The sequence below is a fragment of the Salmo salar genome, chromosome 01, assembly GCF_965601325.2.
Source record: "Salmo salar chromosome 01, fSalSal1, whole genome shotgun sequence".
NCBI classification, from domain to species: domain Eukaryota; kingdom Metazoa; phylum Chordata; class Actinopteri; order Salmoniformes; family Salmonidae; genus Salmo; species Salmo salar.
In genome coordinates this window covers 28,368,314-28,385,166 of record NC_138291.1, presented here as the reverse complement: position 1 = coordinate 28,385,166, position 16,853 = coordinate 28,368,314, and the positions used below count along the sequence as shown (strand labels likewise).

Below are 16,853 nucleotides of genomic sequence, written 5' to 3'. Positions count from 1 at the left end.
GAGAGGATATTTTTAAAGTACTGGACAGCTTTGTGACATCAAATGGACTTTGGTGGTCAAGATGTGTTGGTATCTGTACTGATGGCGCAAAAGCCATGACAGGAAGACATAGTGGAGTGGTAACGCACGTGCAAGCAGTTGCTCCCGACGCAACGTATGTACACTGCAGCATCCACCGAGAGGCTCTTGCTGCCAAGGGAATGTCTGACAGCTTGAAAGACGTTTTGGACACGACAATAAAAATGGTTAACTTTGTTAAAGCAAGGCCCCTGAACTCTCGTGTATTTTCTGCATTATGCAATGATATGGGCAGCGACCATGTAATGCTTTTACAACATGCGGAAGTGGGCTGGTTATCAAGGGGAAAAGTATTGACACTTTTTTTTTAAATTGAGAGACAAGCTTGAAGTTTTCTTTTGTGACCATAATTTTCACTTGTCTGACCGCTTGCATGATGCCGAGTTTCTCACAGGACTGGCCTATCTGGCTGATGTTTTTTCTCGCCTGAATGATCTGAATCTAGGATTACTGGGACTCTCTCCAACTATATTCAACGTGTGGGACAAAATTCAGGCTATGATTAAGAAGTTGGAGCTCTTCTCTGTCTGCATTAACAAGGACAACACACAGGTCTTTCCATCATTGTTTGATTTTTTGTGTGCAAATTAACTAAAGCTTACGGACAATGTCAAATGTGATATAGCGAAGCACCTGAGTGAGCTGGGTGCGCAATTACGCAGGTACTTTCCCGAAACGTACGACACAAATAACTGGATTTGTTATCCCTTCATGCCCTGCCTCCAGTTCACTTACCGATATCTGAACAAGAGAGCTTCATTGAAATTGCAACAAGCGATTCTGTGAAAATTTAAGTTAATCAGATTTCTGGATAGGGCTGCGCTCAGTTTCTTGCCTTGGCAAATCGGGCTGTTAAGACACTGACGTACTTTGCAACCACGTACCTATGTGAGAGTGGATTCTCAGCCCTCACTAGCATGAAAACTAAATACAGGCACAGACTGTGTGTGGAAAATTATTTAAGACTGAGACTCTCTCCAATACAACCCAACATTGCAGAGTTATGTGTATCCTTTCAAGCACACCCTTCTCATTAACCTGTGGTGAGTTGTTCACAATTTTTGATGAGCAAATAAGGTTTTATATGTAAAATGGCTAAATAAAGAGCAAAATTATTGATTATTATTATATTATTATTTGTGCCCTGGTCCTATAAGAGCTCTTTGTCACTTCCCACGAGCCTGGTTTGACAAAAACTCACACTCATTCTTATGTTTAATAAATATATTGTTTAGTGTGTGTGTGTGGCAGGCTTACAATGATCAAAAAACAACATTTGAGAGTGCGCTGACCCTGGTGCTAGAGGGGGTACGCAGCTGGAGGTTGAATATTTAAGGGGTACGGGACTATAACATGTTTGGGAACCAAACGCAAACGCCTGTTTGTGTCTTATTTATGCTTAATTTACGAATATGTATTGTTTTCCAGATAATGCATAGAGCCCTGAGTTTATTATCCCCTTGATACCATGGCTATAATTTAACACATTTGCCACTAGCAATGTGTTCATTTGCAAGTAGAAATGTGTTCAACATCCACTGAAGTAGCTTGCAAGTTTACAAGATAGCTACAGTAGTTGCCATGGTAACCAAACAAAGAGACTTGCTAGTTTATTTCTGTTTTTATTTTATTCAAGTAAAAGTGAAAGTCACCCAGTAAAATACTGCTTGAGTAAAAGTCTTAAAATATTTGGTTCTAAACATACTTAAGTATCACAAGTAAATGTAATTGCTAAAATATACTTAAAAATCAAAAGTAAAAGTATAAATCAATTCAAATTCCTTATATTAAGCAAAGCAGATGGCACCATTTTCTTGTTTAGAAAATTTACAGATAGTCAGGGGCACACTCCAACACTCAGAAATCATTTACAAATTATGCATGTGTTAGTGAGTCCACCAGATCAGAGGCAGTAGGGATGACCACGTGTTCTCTTGATAAGTGCATGAATTGGACCATTTTCCTGTCCTGCCAAGCATTCAAAATGTAAGAAGTACTTTTGGGTGTCAAAGAAAATGTATGGAGTAAAAAGTACATAATTTTCTATAGGAATGTAGTGAAGTAAAAGTAAAAGTTGTCAAAAATATAAATAGTAAAGTACAGATACCCATAAAAACTACTTATAGTACTTTAAGTATTTTTACTTAAGTCCTTTACACCACTGAAGATTTTTACATTTACATTTTAGTCATTTAGCAGACGCTCTTATCCAGAGCGACTTACAGTAGTGAATGCATACATTTCATACATTTATTTTCCCCGTACTGGTCCCCCGTGGGAATCGAACCCACAACCCTGGCGTTGCAAACACCATGCTCTACCAACCAATACTGTTTTCAATTCAACTTTTGCTTTCAAAAACATGTAAAAATGAACTATAGCCATTGAATTCTACCATGCAAACATACAGTGTGTTATTTAAGCAACAAGGCCCGTGGGGGTGTGGTATATGGCCAATATACCATGGCTAATGCTGTTCTTATGCGCGACGCAACACGGAGTGCTTGGATACAGCCCTTAGCCTAGGTATGTTGGCCATATACTACAAACCCCAAAGGTACCTTATTGCTATTATAAACTGGTTACAAAAGTAATTAGAACAGTCAAAATAAATGTTTTGTCATACCCGTGGTATATGGTCTCATATACCACGGCTTTCAGACAATCAGCATTCAGGGCTCGACCATAAAGGGAAATAATGCACACTCTAGAATGTCCTTCAAGCCAATCAGAAAGGAGTATTCAACAATGTTATGGTATAATGAGACCCGATAAGATGTTCTGTTGTTTGCAAGCTTCACCTCAATTGAAATAACACAATTTAAAGTTTTAACATGTAGTACCAATACATAATATAATATTGGAACATCATTAGGAAAATCTGATTTCTAATAGTAATGTTTTGATTTGACAGAAACAGGCAAGTCACCCACAGGAAGGCCTCTCAGCCAGCTACACTGAAGGAGGTCAAAGTATAAGGAGGAAATCAAGTTGAACGGGTGTGAAAAGAAAGAAATCCCATCATACACTTGGAATCACACAGGTTCTCCCTCTACAGCAAATTACTTGTCAGAAGATAATGGTTTGATTATCAAGCACAACCAAGGGTATTTCAATTTTTTTTGTGCTGATAATTCATATTTAACTGTCACTTTTTGAGAGTTCACTATGAATTGTTTATATTTACATTTGGTTTCTCTAGCTTTAAATGTCTCCAATCTAAATATTATAAATGTTGATGTCTGTGCATTTTGATAAGAGCAATATTCAAACTGTGCTTTTTGTTTCCTGACATTTGACCAATACCATACTGGAGGAGAAAGTATTAATGTAACTGTTCTATTTTTGGAATTTGTTAAGTTTAGTTAAAATTAGACTACAGATTCAGTGGTTTCAGTTGAATGGCAGTCTGTTCAGAGGGCCGATCCAGTCAAGCCAACTCACCTAGTGGCTTAACAGGATTTTGAGATTGTTATCTGCCATATAGGATTACAAGGAGATAATTATGAGTAAATCAAATCAAATCAAATTGTATTTGTCACATGCGCCGAATACAACAGGTGTAGACCTTACAGTGAAATGCTAACATACAAGACCTTAACCAACAATGCAATTTTAAGAAAAATACATGTTAAGTAAAAAATAGATAAGTAAAAAATAATAAATAAAAGTAACAAGTACTGCTGATAATGGTGAATATGGTTGATACTGTGCATCTGAGTATGTCTCGTAAGGACTCAACCTCTTTAACCACATTCTTAGAACTTTGGGACGATTCTATTTCATATTTCTCTGCATTGACTTGTTAAATAGCCTTTAAAGGAACCCAATGATAACAGAATGTGAGCAAAAAATCATTAGCGTGGCGAGAGACAATCCAATGGACTTTTTGGAAGTAGGCTAGTGTTGTATTTTCTAAAGTATATGATTTCTTTGACCTGTAGTTTTGTTACTGAGAAACCTTTTTCATCTGCTTATTTGACTTGATGTGTTGCGGTTAGAAGTTGTCCAGTGATTTTTATTTTTTAATGATTGTGTAATCTTATAAGAAGTGTTTTTCACTCAAATGATACAGTATATTGTTTTGTATAATCATTGTATATACAGTACCAGTCAAACGTTTGGACACACCAACTCATTCAAGGGATTCTCTTTATTGTTACTATTTTCTAAATTGTAGAATAATTGTGAAGACATCAAAGCTATGAAATAACACATATGGAATCATGTAGTAACCAAAAAAGTGTTAAACAAATCAAAATATATTTCATATTTGAGATTCTTCAAAGGAGCCACCCTTTGCCTCGATGACAGCTTTGCACATTCTTGGCATTCTCTGAACCAGCTTCATGAGGTAGTCACCTGGATTGCATTTCAATTAACAGGTGTGCCTACTTAAAAGTGAATTTGTGGAATTTCTTCCATTCTTAATGCATTTGAGCCAATCAGTTGTGTTGTGAAAAGGTAGGGGGGTATACAGAAGATAGCCCTATTTGGTAAAAAACCAAGTCCATATTATGGCAAGAACAGCTCAAATAAGCAAAGAGAAATGACAGTCCATGATTACTTTAAGACATGAATGTCAGTCAATGCGGAACATTTCAAGAACTTTGAAAGTTTCTTTAAGTGCAGTCGCAAAAACCATCAAGCTTTATGATGAAATTGGTTCTCATGAGGACCGCCACAGGAAAGGAAGGCCCAGAGTTACCTCTGCTGCAGAGGATAAGTTCATTAGAGTTACCAGCCTCAGAAATTGCAGCCTAAATAAATGCTTCACAGAGTTCAAGTAACAGACACGTCTCAACATCAACTGTTCAGAGGAGACTGTGTGAATCAGGCCTTCGTGGTTGAATTGCTGCAAAGAAATCACTACTAAAGGACACCAATAATAAGAAGAGACTTGCTTGGGCCAAGAAACACGAGCAATGGACATTAGACTGGTGGAATCTGTCCTTTGGTCTGATGAGTCCAAATTTGAGATTTTTCGTTCCAACCGACGTGTCTTTGTGAGATGCAGAGTAGGTGAATGGATGATCTCCACATGAGGTTCCCACCGTGAAGCATGGAGGTGGTGGTGTGATGGTGCTTTGCTGGTGTCACTGTCAGTGATTTATTTTGAATTCAAGGCACACTTAACCAGCATGGCTATCACAGCATTCTGCAGCGATACGCTATCCCATCTAGTTTGCGCTGAGTGGGACTATCCTTTGTTTTTCAACAGGACAATGACCCAACACACCTCCAGGCTGTGTAAGGGCTATTTGACCAAGAAGGAGAGTGATGGAGTGCTGCATCAGATGACCTGGCCTCCACAATCACCTGACCTCAACCCAATTGAGATGGTTTGGGATGAGTTGGACCACAGAGTGAAGGAAAAGCAGCCAACAAATGCTCAGCATGTGGGAAGTCCTTTAAGACTGTTGGAAAAGCATTCCAGGTGAAGCTGTTTAAGAGCATGCCAAGAGTGTGCAAAGCTGTCAAGGCAAAGGGTGGGAATCTAAAATCTATTTTGATTTGTTTAACACTTTTTTTGTTACTACATGATTTCATGTGTTCTTTCATAGTTTTGATGTATTCACTATTATTGTAAAATGCAGAAAAATAGTAAAAATAAATAAAAACCCTGTCTAGAGTGTGCAATGCTGTCATCAATGCAAACGGTGACTCTAAAATATATTTTGATTTGTTTAAATTTTTGTTGTGTTACTACATGATTCCATATGTGTTATTTCATAGTGTTGATGTCTTCACTATTATTCAGCAATGTAGAAAATAGTACAAATAAACAAGAACCCTTGAATGAGTAGGTGTCTAAACTTTTGACTGGTACTGTATATGTACAGTACATAGCTTGTACCCATACACATCGACTTGGTACTGGTACTCCCTTTTTATATAGCCATGTTATTTTCTACTCCCTTTATATAGCTATGTTACGTTACAGCCTTCTAAAATTGATTAAATTGTTTTCCCCCTCAATCTACAGACAATACCCCATAATGACCACTCAAAAACTGTTTTATTTTTGCAAATTAATAAAAATAAAAATAAATCACATTTACATAAATATTCAGATCCTTTACTCAGTACTTTGTTGAAGCACCTTTGGCAGCGATTACAGCCTCGACTCTTCTTGGGTATGACGCTGCAAGCTTGGCACACCTGTATTTGGGGCGTTTCTCCCATTCTCTGCAGATCCTCTCAAGCTCTGTCAGGTTGGATGGGGAGCGTCGCTGCACAGCTATTTTCAGGTCTCTCCAGAGATGTTCGATCGGGTTCAAGTCTGGGCTCTGGCTGGGCCACTCAAGGACATTCAGAGACTTGTCCCGAAGCTACTCCTGCGTTGTCTTGGCTGTGTGCTTAGGGTCATTGTCCTGATGGAAGGTGAACCTTCACCCCAGTCTGAGGTCCTGAGTGCTCTGGAGCAGGTTTTCATCAAGGATCTCTCTGTACTTTGCTCCGTTCATCCTTCCCTTGATCCTGACTAGTCTCCCAGTCCCTGCCACTGAAAAACAGTCTCATAGCAAAGGGTCTGTATATTTATGTAAATAAGGTATTTCTGTTTTTTTATTTCTAGTAAATGTGCCAATTTCTCAACCGGTTTTCACTTTGTGTGTGTGGATGAGGAAAAACATTTATTTAATTCATTTATAGTAAGGTTGTAACGTAACAAAATGTGGAAAATGTCAAGGGGTCTGAATACTTTCCGAATGCACTGTATAGCCATGTTATTTTTATTCGTTATTCACTGTCACCATTTTTTTTTTAATTAAATTGATCTTTAATTTTGCATTGTTGGACAGGACCTGTAAGTAAGCGTGTGACGACAAATTATTTCATTTCAAAGCGGATTTGATGATGCGCAATTTATAGACTATAATGAAATGTTTAAATGCTGAGCGCTATATGTCCCTAACAGCCTATTGTGTCGCACTCGCACATGCTTCAGTGTATTTCTTTATAGGCTTCAAATAATTGAAATAATATAGCCTAGGTAATTCATTTTCGTTCCTTCTTAGGCTCCCTGTCTGGCTCCTGACGTATCTAGAGTGTTTATATGCTGTTTAATATGACATGTAGCCTATTTGAAATTATGTGCGCTTCTTACATTCACAAAATAGTCTAACAAGCAAAATGATGAACGCGATCTGCTTTATCTTTTACCTAGTGCACAAGTTGACTGCAGGTATTTATTTAAAAAGTACTAATATTCAAATGTGTATTAAAAAATGTAATATTGGGTATTGATCTTATTGGAAAGTCATACTGATGGTATTTTGAAATACCCCAGGATACCGCATATATGGTGTACCGCCCAACCCTACCCACCTGTTTATTTTAAACCATAACCTCTATATACTTTCTTGTTTTAAAGCCTAGTTTGTCAGAAAGGTCCAGTTTTTAGGAATCCACAAATTGCCATGCCAAGACAACAACCTTTCCCTCATCTTCAGTAAGACAATGGAGCTGATCATGGACTACAGGAAACGGAGGGCCGAGCATGCCCCCATTCACATCGACGGTGCTGTAGTGGAGCAGGTCGAGAGCTTCAAAGTCCTCGGTGTCCATATCACTAAGGATTTATCATGGTCCAAACACCAACACGGTCGTGAAGAGGGCACGACAACGCCTCTTCCCCCTCATGAGGCTGAAAAGATTTGGCATCGGTCCTCAGATCCTCAAAGTTCTACAGCTGCACCATTGAGAGAATCTTGCCTGGCTGCATCACCGCTTGGTATATCAACTGCTTGGCATCCAACCTCAAGGCGCTACAGAGGGTAATGCATACGGCCCAGTACATCACTGGTGTCGAAAGTACAAGGTGTCGAAAGTGTTCCGCAGGGATGCTGGCCCATATTGCCTCCAATGCTTCCCACAGTTTTGTCAATTTGGCTGGATGTCCTTTGCGTGGTGGACCACTCTTGATACCCACAGGAAACGATTTAGTGTGAAAAACCAGTTCTTTACACAAACCGGTGCTCCTACTACCATACCCTGTTCAAAGGCACTTAAATCTTTTGTCTTGCCTATTCACTCTCTGAATGGCACACGTGCGTGCGTCCGTGCACACACACACACACAATCCATGTTTCAATTGTCTCAAGGCTTAAAAATCATTCTTTAACCTGTCTCCTCCCCTTCATCTACACTGATTTCAAGTGGATTTAACAAGTGACATTCATAAGTGATCATAGACTGACCAGGTGAAAGCTGTCATTGTAATGTTTTGTATATGCAGTGTACTTCCACTGACACCCCAACACACACAGACACATACGCCCACACGCACAAACATGCATACTGACGCCACACACATACGCTCCTGCTAGTCACTTTACCTCTACCTATACTACCAGTCAAAACAGCTCATTTGTGGAATTTCTTTCCTTATTGCGTTTGAGCCAATCAGTTGTGTTGTGACAAGGTACAGTAGGGCCTTCTTCTGTATACCACCCCATCTGGTAAAAGTCCATATTATGGCAAGAACAGCTGAATTAAGCAAAGAGAAACGACAGTCCATCATTACTTTAAGACATGAAGGTCAGTTATTCCGGACATCTCAACATCAACTGTTCAGAGGAGACTGCGTAAATCAGGCCTTCATGGTCGAATTACTGCAAAGACACCACTACTAAACGACACCAAAATAAAGAAGAGACTTGCTTGGGCCAAGAAACATGAGTAATGAATATTAGACCAGTGGAAATCTGTCCTTTAGTCTGAGTCCAATTTTGTGATTTTTGGTTCCAACCGCCGTGTCTTTGTGAGATGCAGACTAGGTGAACGGATGATCTCCGCATGTGTGGTTTCCACCGTGAAGCATGGAGTAGGAGGTGTGGGGGTGTTTTGCTGGTGACACTGTCTTTGATTTATTTATAATTCAAGGCATACTTAACCAGCATGGCTACCTCAGCATTCTTCAGTGATACGCCATCCCATCTGGTTTGCGCTTAGTGGGATTATGAATTGTTGTTCAACAGGACAATGATCCAACACACCTCCAGGCTGGTCAAATAGCCCTTACACAATGAGCGTGGTGGAGTGCTGCATCAGATGACCTGGCTTCCACAATCACCCAACCTCAACCCAATTGAGATGGTTTGGACCACAGAGTGAAGGAAAAGCAGCATATGTGGGAACTCCTTCAAGACTGTTGGAAAAGCATTTCTCATGAAGCTGGTTGAGAGAATGTCTAGTGTGCAATGCTGTCATCAAGGCAAAGGGTGACTCTAAGAATCTAAAATATATTTTGATTTGTTTAAATTTTTGGGGGGTTACTACCTGATTCCATATGTGTTATTTCATAGTGTTGATGTCTTCACTATTATTCAGCAATGTAGAAAATAGTACAAATAAACAAGAACCCTTGAATGAGTAGGTGTCTAAACTTTTGACTGGTACTGTACAAATGGTGATGCAATTTTAAAACGCTTGTCATACTCTGTAATGAAGAACATAATTATAGTATTGTAAAACTGTTTGGACAAATTCTCAGATACTGTGAACAATTGCACCTGGTAATCTGGTGAACTAAAAGTTTTTTGTTTTTTTTTAATTGAGAAAAATGCTCTCTGTTATTTTATTCATGGACATGTTACACCACAGACACAATCCAGTAACATACAGAAATCACTCACTATCACTCAGAGCAGTTTAGAAAGCAAGACAAAAGGCCCAATGTTGAGATCCTCCATTAAAGTACTGTGAATGACAGATGTCAAAATCCACAGTCACAAGCCCTATCACACAATCAAACTATAATTAATACATAAATCATCTCTACATTATTATTGTACATCATGAAACATTGATAGACAATCACTGTTCAATTTTCAGTGTAAGAGTGAAACAGCTGTAGCCATAAAAACCATAGTATAGTATTGTAAAACTGTTTGGACAAATTCTCAGATACTGTGAACAATTGCACCTGGTAATCTGGTGAACTAAAAGTTTTTGTTTTTTTTTTAATTGAGAAAAATGCTCTCTGTTATTTTATTCATGGACATGTTACACCACAGACACAATCCAGTAACATACAGAAATCACTCACTATCACTCAGAGCAGTTTAGAAAGCAAGACAAAAGGCCCAATGTTGAGATCCTCCATTAAAGTACTGTGAATGACAGATGTCAAAATCCACAGTCACAAGCCCTATCACACAATCAAACTATAATTAATACATAAATCATCTCTACATTATTATTGTACATCATGAAACATTGATAGACAATCACTGTTCAATTTTCAGTGTAAGAGTGAAACAGCTGTAGCCATAAAAACCATAGTATATTGTAGCACATGTACATTTCACGAAGCACAGGAACGAGTCACCTGCAAAATAAATCCCCCTTATTGCATAGCCCGTCTTAAAAAAAGTTTACACATATTGGACTCTTGTCTTTGTGTACATACAGTATAATAAATATACCACTCATTCTTCAAGGCAAGAAGCAGTAGACTATCCCACAGCTTTCTCTAGAGGTGGGCTAAAACAGTTTTCTGCTGCTCGGAATCAGTTCCGCTTCTTCTGCCGTGCACCCACCTCTTCCTGATGCTCTGGAACACACTGGTACCCAATCAGCATTCCCACAATAGAGAAACCTGGAGAGGTGAGAGGATGCAATGGGTTTACTCTGCAATAACAGACACCAGCTGCACAAGCTCTGAGCAAGTTCCATCAGACGAAACATTTAGTTGAGCGATGCACCTTATGTACCTGGTAGTTTGATGATTTGTTAATACTGTTGTTACTGGTTACCAAAACAAGCTCACTATTTGATCAGATGGGATTATAGAGCTGCAGTACCTACTCGCCACAATGAGAGGTGCCATAACGCCAATGGTCAGAGGTGCCGTTTTGTAGATGAAGGCTTCAGACAGGAAGTGTCCCAGAGCCAGTAGAAATGTCCACAGGGTGATGTGATAGAGCCTACATGAAGAGGAGACAATAACTATTTAAGATAACTCCCACAGAACACAAATCACAGTTTATGCACTCACTGTTGCATGAACAGACAACCGTGCAGGGATGCAGGACATCTTACGTTTTGTTCTGAATGTCTATGGCGCACGCGCAGCGGATAATTGACGACAACAATGTCCAGATTCCAAATGTTCTTGCTTGGAGGCCATTTACTGTAAAAAGGATGCAGAACCTACATGAAGTTCTCTGAATTCCTTGCACCTTGGAGGAGACTGAGCATACTGCTGTTGTAAAGCTCCTGTGATGTAGACAAATCAATGTGTAACCCAGTCTTCTACACAGGCATAATAACATCCTACAGGTTGGAACAAAATCCTGCACCCACACCCACCCTTGCACGGTAAGATCTATCATGGCCTGCTTTAGAGAGTGTTGCAATCCCGTGTAGAAACTACTCACCAAACTCTGGTGTCCCTGTGTAGAGTTTCTCAGAGAGGAAGCTGTGATCTCTGAAACTCTGGACGGTGTTTCCCATGGCAATGACAGACACCATGACCAACCAACTCCGCAGAACATTCAGAAAACGACTCATCCTTGCCTTCTGTGGGATGCACCTGCCAGACACATTGGCTGAGAGTAAGGGGCAGACAGCACAGCACTTTGCAAAAACGAACAAGAAAATAACAGCTTCATTCTGCTTGTTGCAGCTCAGATGAATGCTACAGTACCTGTCAGGTTGCAAGAACCACCATGATCGTAGGTACTATAGCTAACGTTAGCTACAACAGCAACCATCATTGCTAGCTCGATACAAACGAAATTATGTATGTGTCTAACTTACCTTCTAATATGTAGTTTATACCTGGGGCATACCCTGATACGACAGTGATCGGCGAGTCGAAATCAATAGGCATATAATGTCAACATGTCTGTAAAAACATTGCTAATGTTTGGAGATTGAGACTACCGTGTGAATCTCGCTATTGTACTGTCGCTCAATAACTAGCTGATATGGACATTCAATTTGGCCAATTATAGAGCTCAAAAGATGGCTTCATCATCGTCCCATTCATCACAATGGGTCGTTCGACTGGTAACGTGCTTTTAGGTTCCGCCTTATTTCGCTCATTCCACCAATCATTACAACACAAACCTTAGTTGAGACTGTGGGCGCGATTGATTTAGCTCTCGTGGTGCTCCCGGTCACAGGAGACTGAGTGGCGACGATTTACATTCCTACTATACAAATTAAAACACCAAAAATCTGTTATATTACTTTATCAATTGTTTTAATACTATGCTAGACAATGTAATTCGTCTTGAATATTCCAAAGCATTCCCTGCGTGACATTCTCTGACCAAATGCACCGATTCAGTAGTACATTGCAGGCATTGGAATGCCCAAGTCCGTTTTTATCCCTCAATAAAAACATTGGAATTCTTATTTATGATGCATATTTGGAATTATAGAAATTCATCACAAATTGGAAGTTGTGTGGCCAAAAAGGTCACGTGCTTGAGGACAGTGCGCATGCTCTCGCCATTGGTTGCCAGTCAGTTGTTGTAGTTACAAATAGGCTAGCTACAGGAAGACTTTTTATTATGGCTAGCTAGCTAACTGTGGTTCTTCGAATACAGAAGTTTATCCTATGCTAAAGAGTTGGGTATGTTTATATGGTAGTTTGACGGCTGTCATGATTTATAACCTGAATGTTAGCTTGCTCTCTCAATGAAACATATAGTTTGTATTACAAAACACAGTAAAGCTAGGTAGCTAATGTGCCAACCTTATTACCTAATTTAGCTATCTAGCTAAGTAGCTAACCAATCTCAGATGTTGCAGAAAGTTCCTAGCTGGCTGGTATCATGAGCTAGTAATATCTTTATAACATAGCTAGCTTTAGCTGTAATAGCAACACAAAATATTTTACATTGTTAGGGCTAGGTGTTTCACGGTCTATGATTCAGCTTGTTTCTGGGCAGTGCTAATATGGACTCATAATATTAATTTATGCATGGTTATTAATGATATATAACTTAACTCAATTGCAGACAGCAGTGAATTTCTTCAGTATGAAAATGCTGTGTTTTAACTGGACTGATATTTCAACAGTAGACGGTGAGAGCTGGAGATGCCCACAGTCATAACCCCAGATACCTGACTCAAAGCAGATTTAATCAGGAGGTACTTCCCCCTTCACTGTGGTGGAAATGCCAACTGTGATCCGGGATAAAGAGGATTCAGAGTCCTCCTCAGAGGACGAGCAAGAGTAAGTGGCTGTTCTGATTAAGTGTTTCTAATGGTTTTGTTACATTTCCTTCTAGTTGTAGAAAGCAACATTAGTGTGCTAAGTAACACAGAAAAATACACAGATCAATGTTTAAACTCATTGCCACCACAGAGATTCAATTCAAAGAGTTCTAGTATGTAATTCTATGCAACAATAATAAACACTGAAAGAACAGATCCCTGTATGATCTAAATATACTGTATAAAGTGTCAATATGTGGTTAAACTTAACTAGAGCTTACCGTGCAATCTAAATTAAGCCTGGCTTATTTGGTGTCTATAAATGTGATCAATTTGGCACGTAAATAGCCTGGCACCTCAAGTATGTCCTTAAATAGAACATGTACTACCACAGCAGAAGAGTCCAAGATGTTCACGGTCTTGTCTTCATCTAGTCCTGAATTCAAATTTCATTAGGCTACTAAACTCTTTGGCAACTAATTAATCTGCAAATGCACCTTAGCTCATTCTCATACAGCTGTAATGTAATCTGTAAAAAATGTATAGAATAGTCCTATCTCAGACCTGGTCATCAGAGACTAAAATGTATTATTTAAGTAAAGTGTCTTGAGTCCCAGACAAATCTCCCTCAAGACATGCAATAGGCCTACATAATTAGGCACTGCTTGCTTAATATTGGACTGAGTTTGACATCTATGACCTGAGCCTATATTAGGTAGATACTGGTTTATTACTGGTGGTGATGCTGCAGGGCACAAGCCTAACTATTACATCTCATTAAAGCTCACTATAGTGGCACAGTTTTGTCTGACATGCCTAAATACCTGAGCCAGGAGCAGGTATTGTTTACTACCGCGCCCAACCTTATCTAGAATGGTCAAGTCTGATAGTTCTTCTCCAGCAGCAGGCCATCTTAAGTGTGGATTTACATTAGTAAAATATGTGTAGTAAGATTTATCGCTCTTCAACATCAGATTTGCAACTTTTCTGTTTACCCTATCCTTACTTTATCCTTGGATATAGTGTGGCCGAAGCCAAATTCCTGCTTTGTGTGTACCTATTAGCATACCATAATAAAATAGTATATAGACAAACAAAATAAAGATAGCAATTCAAACTGATATACAGGAGGTTCTCATCTAAATCATATTGCACATAATGTTGCGCACTTGATTAATGCAACGATTCAGAAATGTGTGGATGTTTTAAAAGCCTTTTACTGTAAAAAGGAAGCAGAACCTAAATGAATTCCTGAATTCCTTGCACCTTGGAGGAGACTGAGCATACTGCTGTTGTAAAGCTCCTGTGATGTAGACAAATCAATGTGTAACCCAGTCTTCTACACAGGCATAATAACATCCTACAGGTTTTGGCAAACAGACCAAAAATACTGTACTGGTATTAAGGTAATTTTTGCAGGGACATGTGTTGTGGGACAGCAATTTTCGTTACACTATAGCACTCAGTGGTGTAGATGTGTCCCACACTATCTCCGGTGGTAGTGGGAGAAACGTCTCTCAGAGAGATTTGAATCTAGATCCGACTCTTTACACTACAAAAATATATTTCCTGGGACTAGTATGTGTCATGTAAAGAGGCCCTTATCTCCACCATGGTCACTGATAGAACCAGACACAACCAACCTATCAGATATTTTCAGTGCAATGTTACCAGAGTGTTTGTTACTTGACAGGTTTGTTATTGTTCAGTATCCATGAGCCTGTGTGTGGCTCGACCACTCTCTGCTCCGCTAATGTAAACACCTTGTCAGATTGCATTCCACCACACTAAGGGTAGCATCATCAGGACTCTAAACTCAACATAAAGAGACATTAAAGACATGTTGGAAAGGGTTTACAGCTTTAGGCTAATGGTATGCTGTGTTTTAGATACTCTTCCCTCTCATTTAGGTTCTTGTTTTATTGGACTTTATATGGGTATTTTGTCACCCATATTTTATTTTTTGAGCTTAAAGTATAAACTCTACTCTTGAGTAGCTTGACCCTGCATGACCCTCTCAATGTAAGAATAATACTTTATTGATCTGTTTTTCTCTGTCTCATCAGGGACCATCCTTGCATTGCCTGGAGTGGCCTCAGCAGGAAGATCCCAGTCCTGGTGTTCTTTGCTGAAGCCATCGTCTCTAAAGATGGAAACATCCGTTCTGTTGGAGGTACGATGTCCATAAGAAACATTCTAAAGATATGAGAGTATAGAATTCTGTTGAATTCATATCCTGGCCCAATCCTTTAATTTCTGTTGAATGATAATGTTATGTTCATATTTTGTCTTTAGAACGGTACAACCTGGCCTTCAAGATTGTGCGCACGGAGAGCCGGCTGGTTCGTGGCTTACTGACCACTCATGGATTCCATGAGGTATTACATGAAATCGCATTCTGATTCACTTGCACATACAGTACCAGTCAAAAGTTTGAACACACCTACATTTTCTTTATTTTGACTATTTTTCTACATAAAAAAAGTGTTACACAAATCAAAATATATTTGATATTCTTCAAAGCAGCCACCCTTTGCCTTGATGACAGCTTTGCACACTCTTGGAATTCTCTCATCTTTCTTCACCTGGAATGCTTTTCCAACAGTCTTGAAGTAGTTCCCACATATGCTGAGCACTGCTTTTCCTTCACTCTGCGGTCTAACTCATCCCAAACCATCTCAATATGGTTGAGGTTAGGTGATTGTGGAGGCCAGGTCATCTGATGCAGCACACATCACTCTCCTTCTTGGTCAAATAGCCCTTACACAGCCTGGAGGTGTGTTGGGTCATTGTGCTGTTGAAAAATAAATGATAGTCCCACTAAGCGCAAACCAGATGGGATGGTGTATTGCTGCAGAATGCTGTGATAGCCATGCTGGTTAAGTGTGCCTTGAATTCAAAATAAATCACCGACAGTGTCACCAGCAAAGCACCCCGACACCACCGCACCTCCTCCATGCTTCACGGTGGGAACCACACATGCGGAGATAATTCGTTCACCTACTCTGCGTCTCACAAAGACACGTCGGTTGGAACCAAAATTCTTGCATCCGACCAAAGGACAGATTTCCACCTGTCTAATGTCCATTGCTTGTGTTTCTTGGCCCAAACAAGTCTCTTCTTATTGGTATCCTTTAGGAGTGGTTTCTTTGCAGCAATTTGACCATGAAGGCCTGATTCACGCAGTCTCCTCTGAACAGCATTTTTTTGGGCTGCAATTTCTGAGGCTGGTAACTCTAATGACCTTATCCTCTGCAGCAGAGCTAACTCTGGGTCTTTCATTCCTGTGGCGGTCCTCATGCGAGCCAGTTTCATCAAAGCGCTGGATGGTTTTTGCGACTGCACTTGAAGAACCTTTCAAAGTTCTTGACATTTTCCGAATTGACTGACCTTAAAGTATTGATGGACTGTCGTTTCTCTTTGCTTATTTGAGCTGTTCTTGCCATAATATGGACTTGTTTTTTTTACCAAATAGGGCTATCTTCTGTATACCACCCCTACCTTTTCACAACATTTACATTTACGTCATTTAGCAGATTCTCTTATCCAGAGCGACTTACAAATTGGTGCATTCACAACACAACTGATTGGCTCAAAGG

At 39.6% G+C, this 16,853-nt stretch overlaps 3 protein-coding genes across 7 annotated transcripts in view; 2 read left to right on the top strand and 1 right to left on the bottom strand.

The window, feature by feature from the left end:
* flvcr2a (FLVCR choline and putative heme transporter 2a) overlaps positions 1–9,455 on the top strand; it is a 51,013-nt gene extending 41,558 nt beyond the window's left edge. For all 4 annotated transcript variants that reach the window (XM_014182447.3, XM_014182463.3, XM_014182330.3 and 1 more), the window contains one exon: positions 2,993–9,455. In XM_014182447.3, the coding sequence (XP_014037922.1) occupies positions 2,993–3,073 (81 nt within the window). In that variant the 3' untranslated portion in view covers positions 3,074–9,455. The remainder of the gene's footprint in view (positions 1–2,992) is intronic.
* A 189-nt stretch (positions 9,456–9,644) lies between these two features.
* Positions 9,645–12,046, bottom strand: erg28 (ergosterol biosynthesis 28 homolog). Of its 2 annotated transcripts, none has more exons than XM_014182206.3 (5): positions 11,845–12,046; positions 11,463–11,617; positions 11,125–11,215; positions 10,887–11,009; positions 9,645–10,681 (listed from the first exon to the last, which is right to left on the bottom strand). In XM_014182206.3, exons 2-5 carry the CDS (start codon positions 11,593–11,595, stop codon positions 10,567–10,569), a joined length of 462 nt encoding a protein of 153 aa, XP_014037681.1. In that variant the 5' UTR covers positions 11,596–11,617; positions 11,845–12,046; the 3' UTR covers positions 9,645–10,566. The 2 variants fall into 2 exon arrangements, with proteins under 2 accessions (XP_014037681.1, XP_014037734.1); XM_014182259.3 differs by having other exon boundaries at positions 10,891–11,009.
* Positions 12,047–12,537: 491 nt separating this feature from the next.
* Positions 12,538–16,853, top strand: part of ttll5 (tubulin tyrosine ligase-like family, member 5) — an 88,747-nt gene continuing 84,431 nt past the window's right edge. The window contains exons 1-4 of the mRNA XM_082973153.1: positions 12,538–12,667; positions 13,117–13,273; positions 15,321–15,427; positions 15,550–15,632. Coding sequence (XP_082829279.1) covers positions 13,215–13,273; positions 15,321–15,427; positions 15,550–15,632 — 249 coding nt within the window. The 5' untranslated portion in view covers positions 12,538–12,667; positions 13,117–13,214. The remainder of the gene's footprint in view (positions 12,668–13,116; positions 13,274–15,320; positions 15,428–15,549; positions 15,633–16,853) is intronic.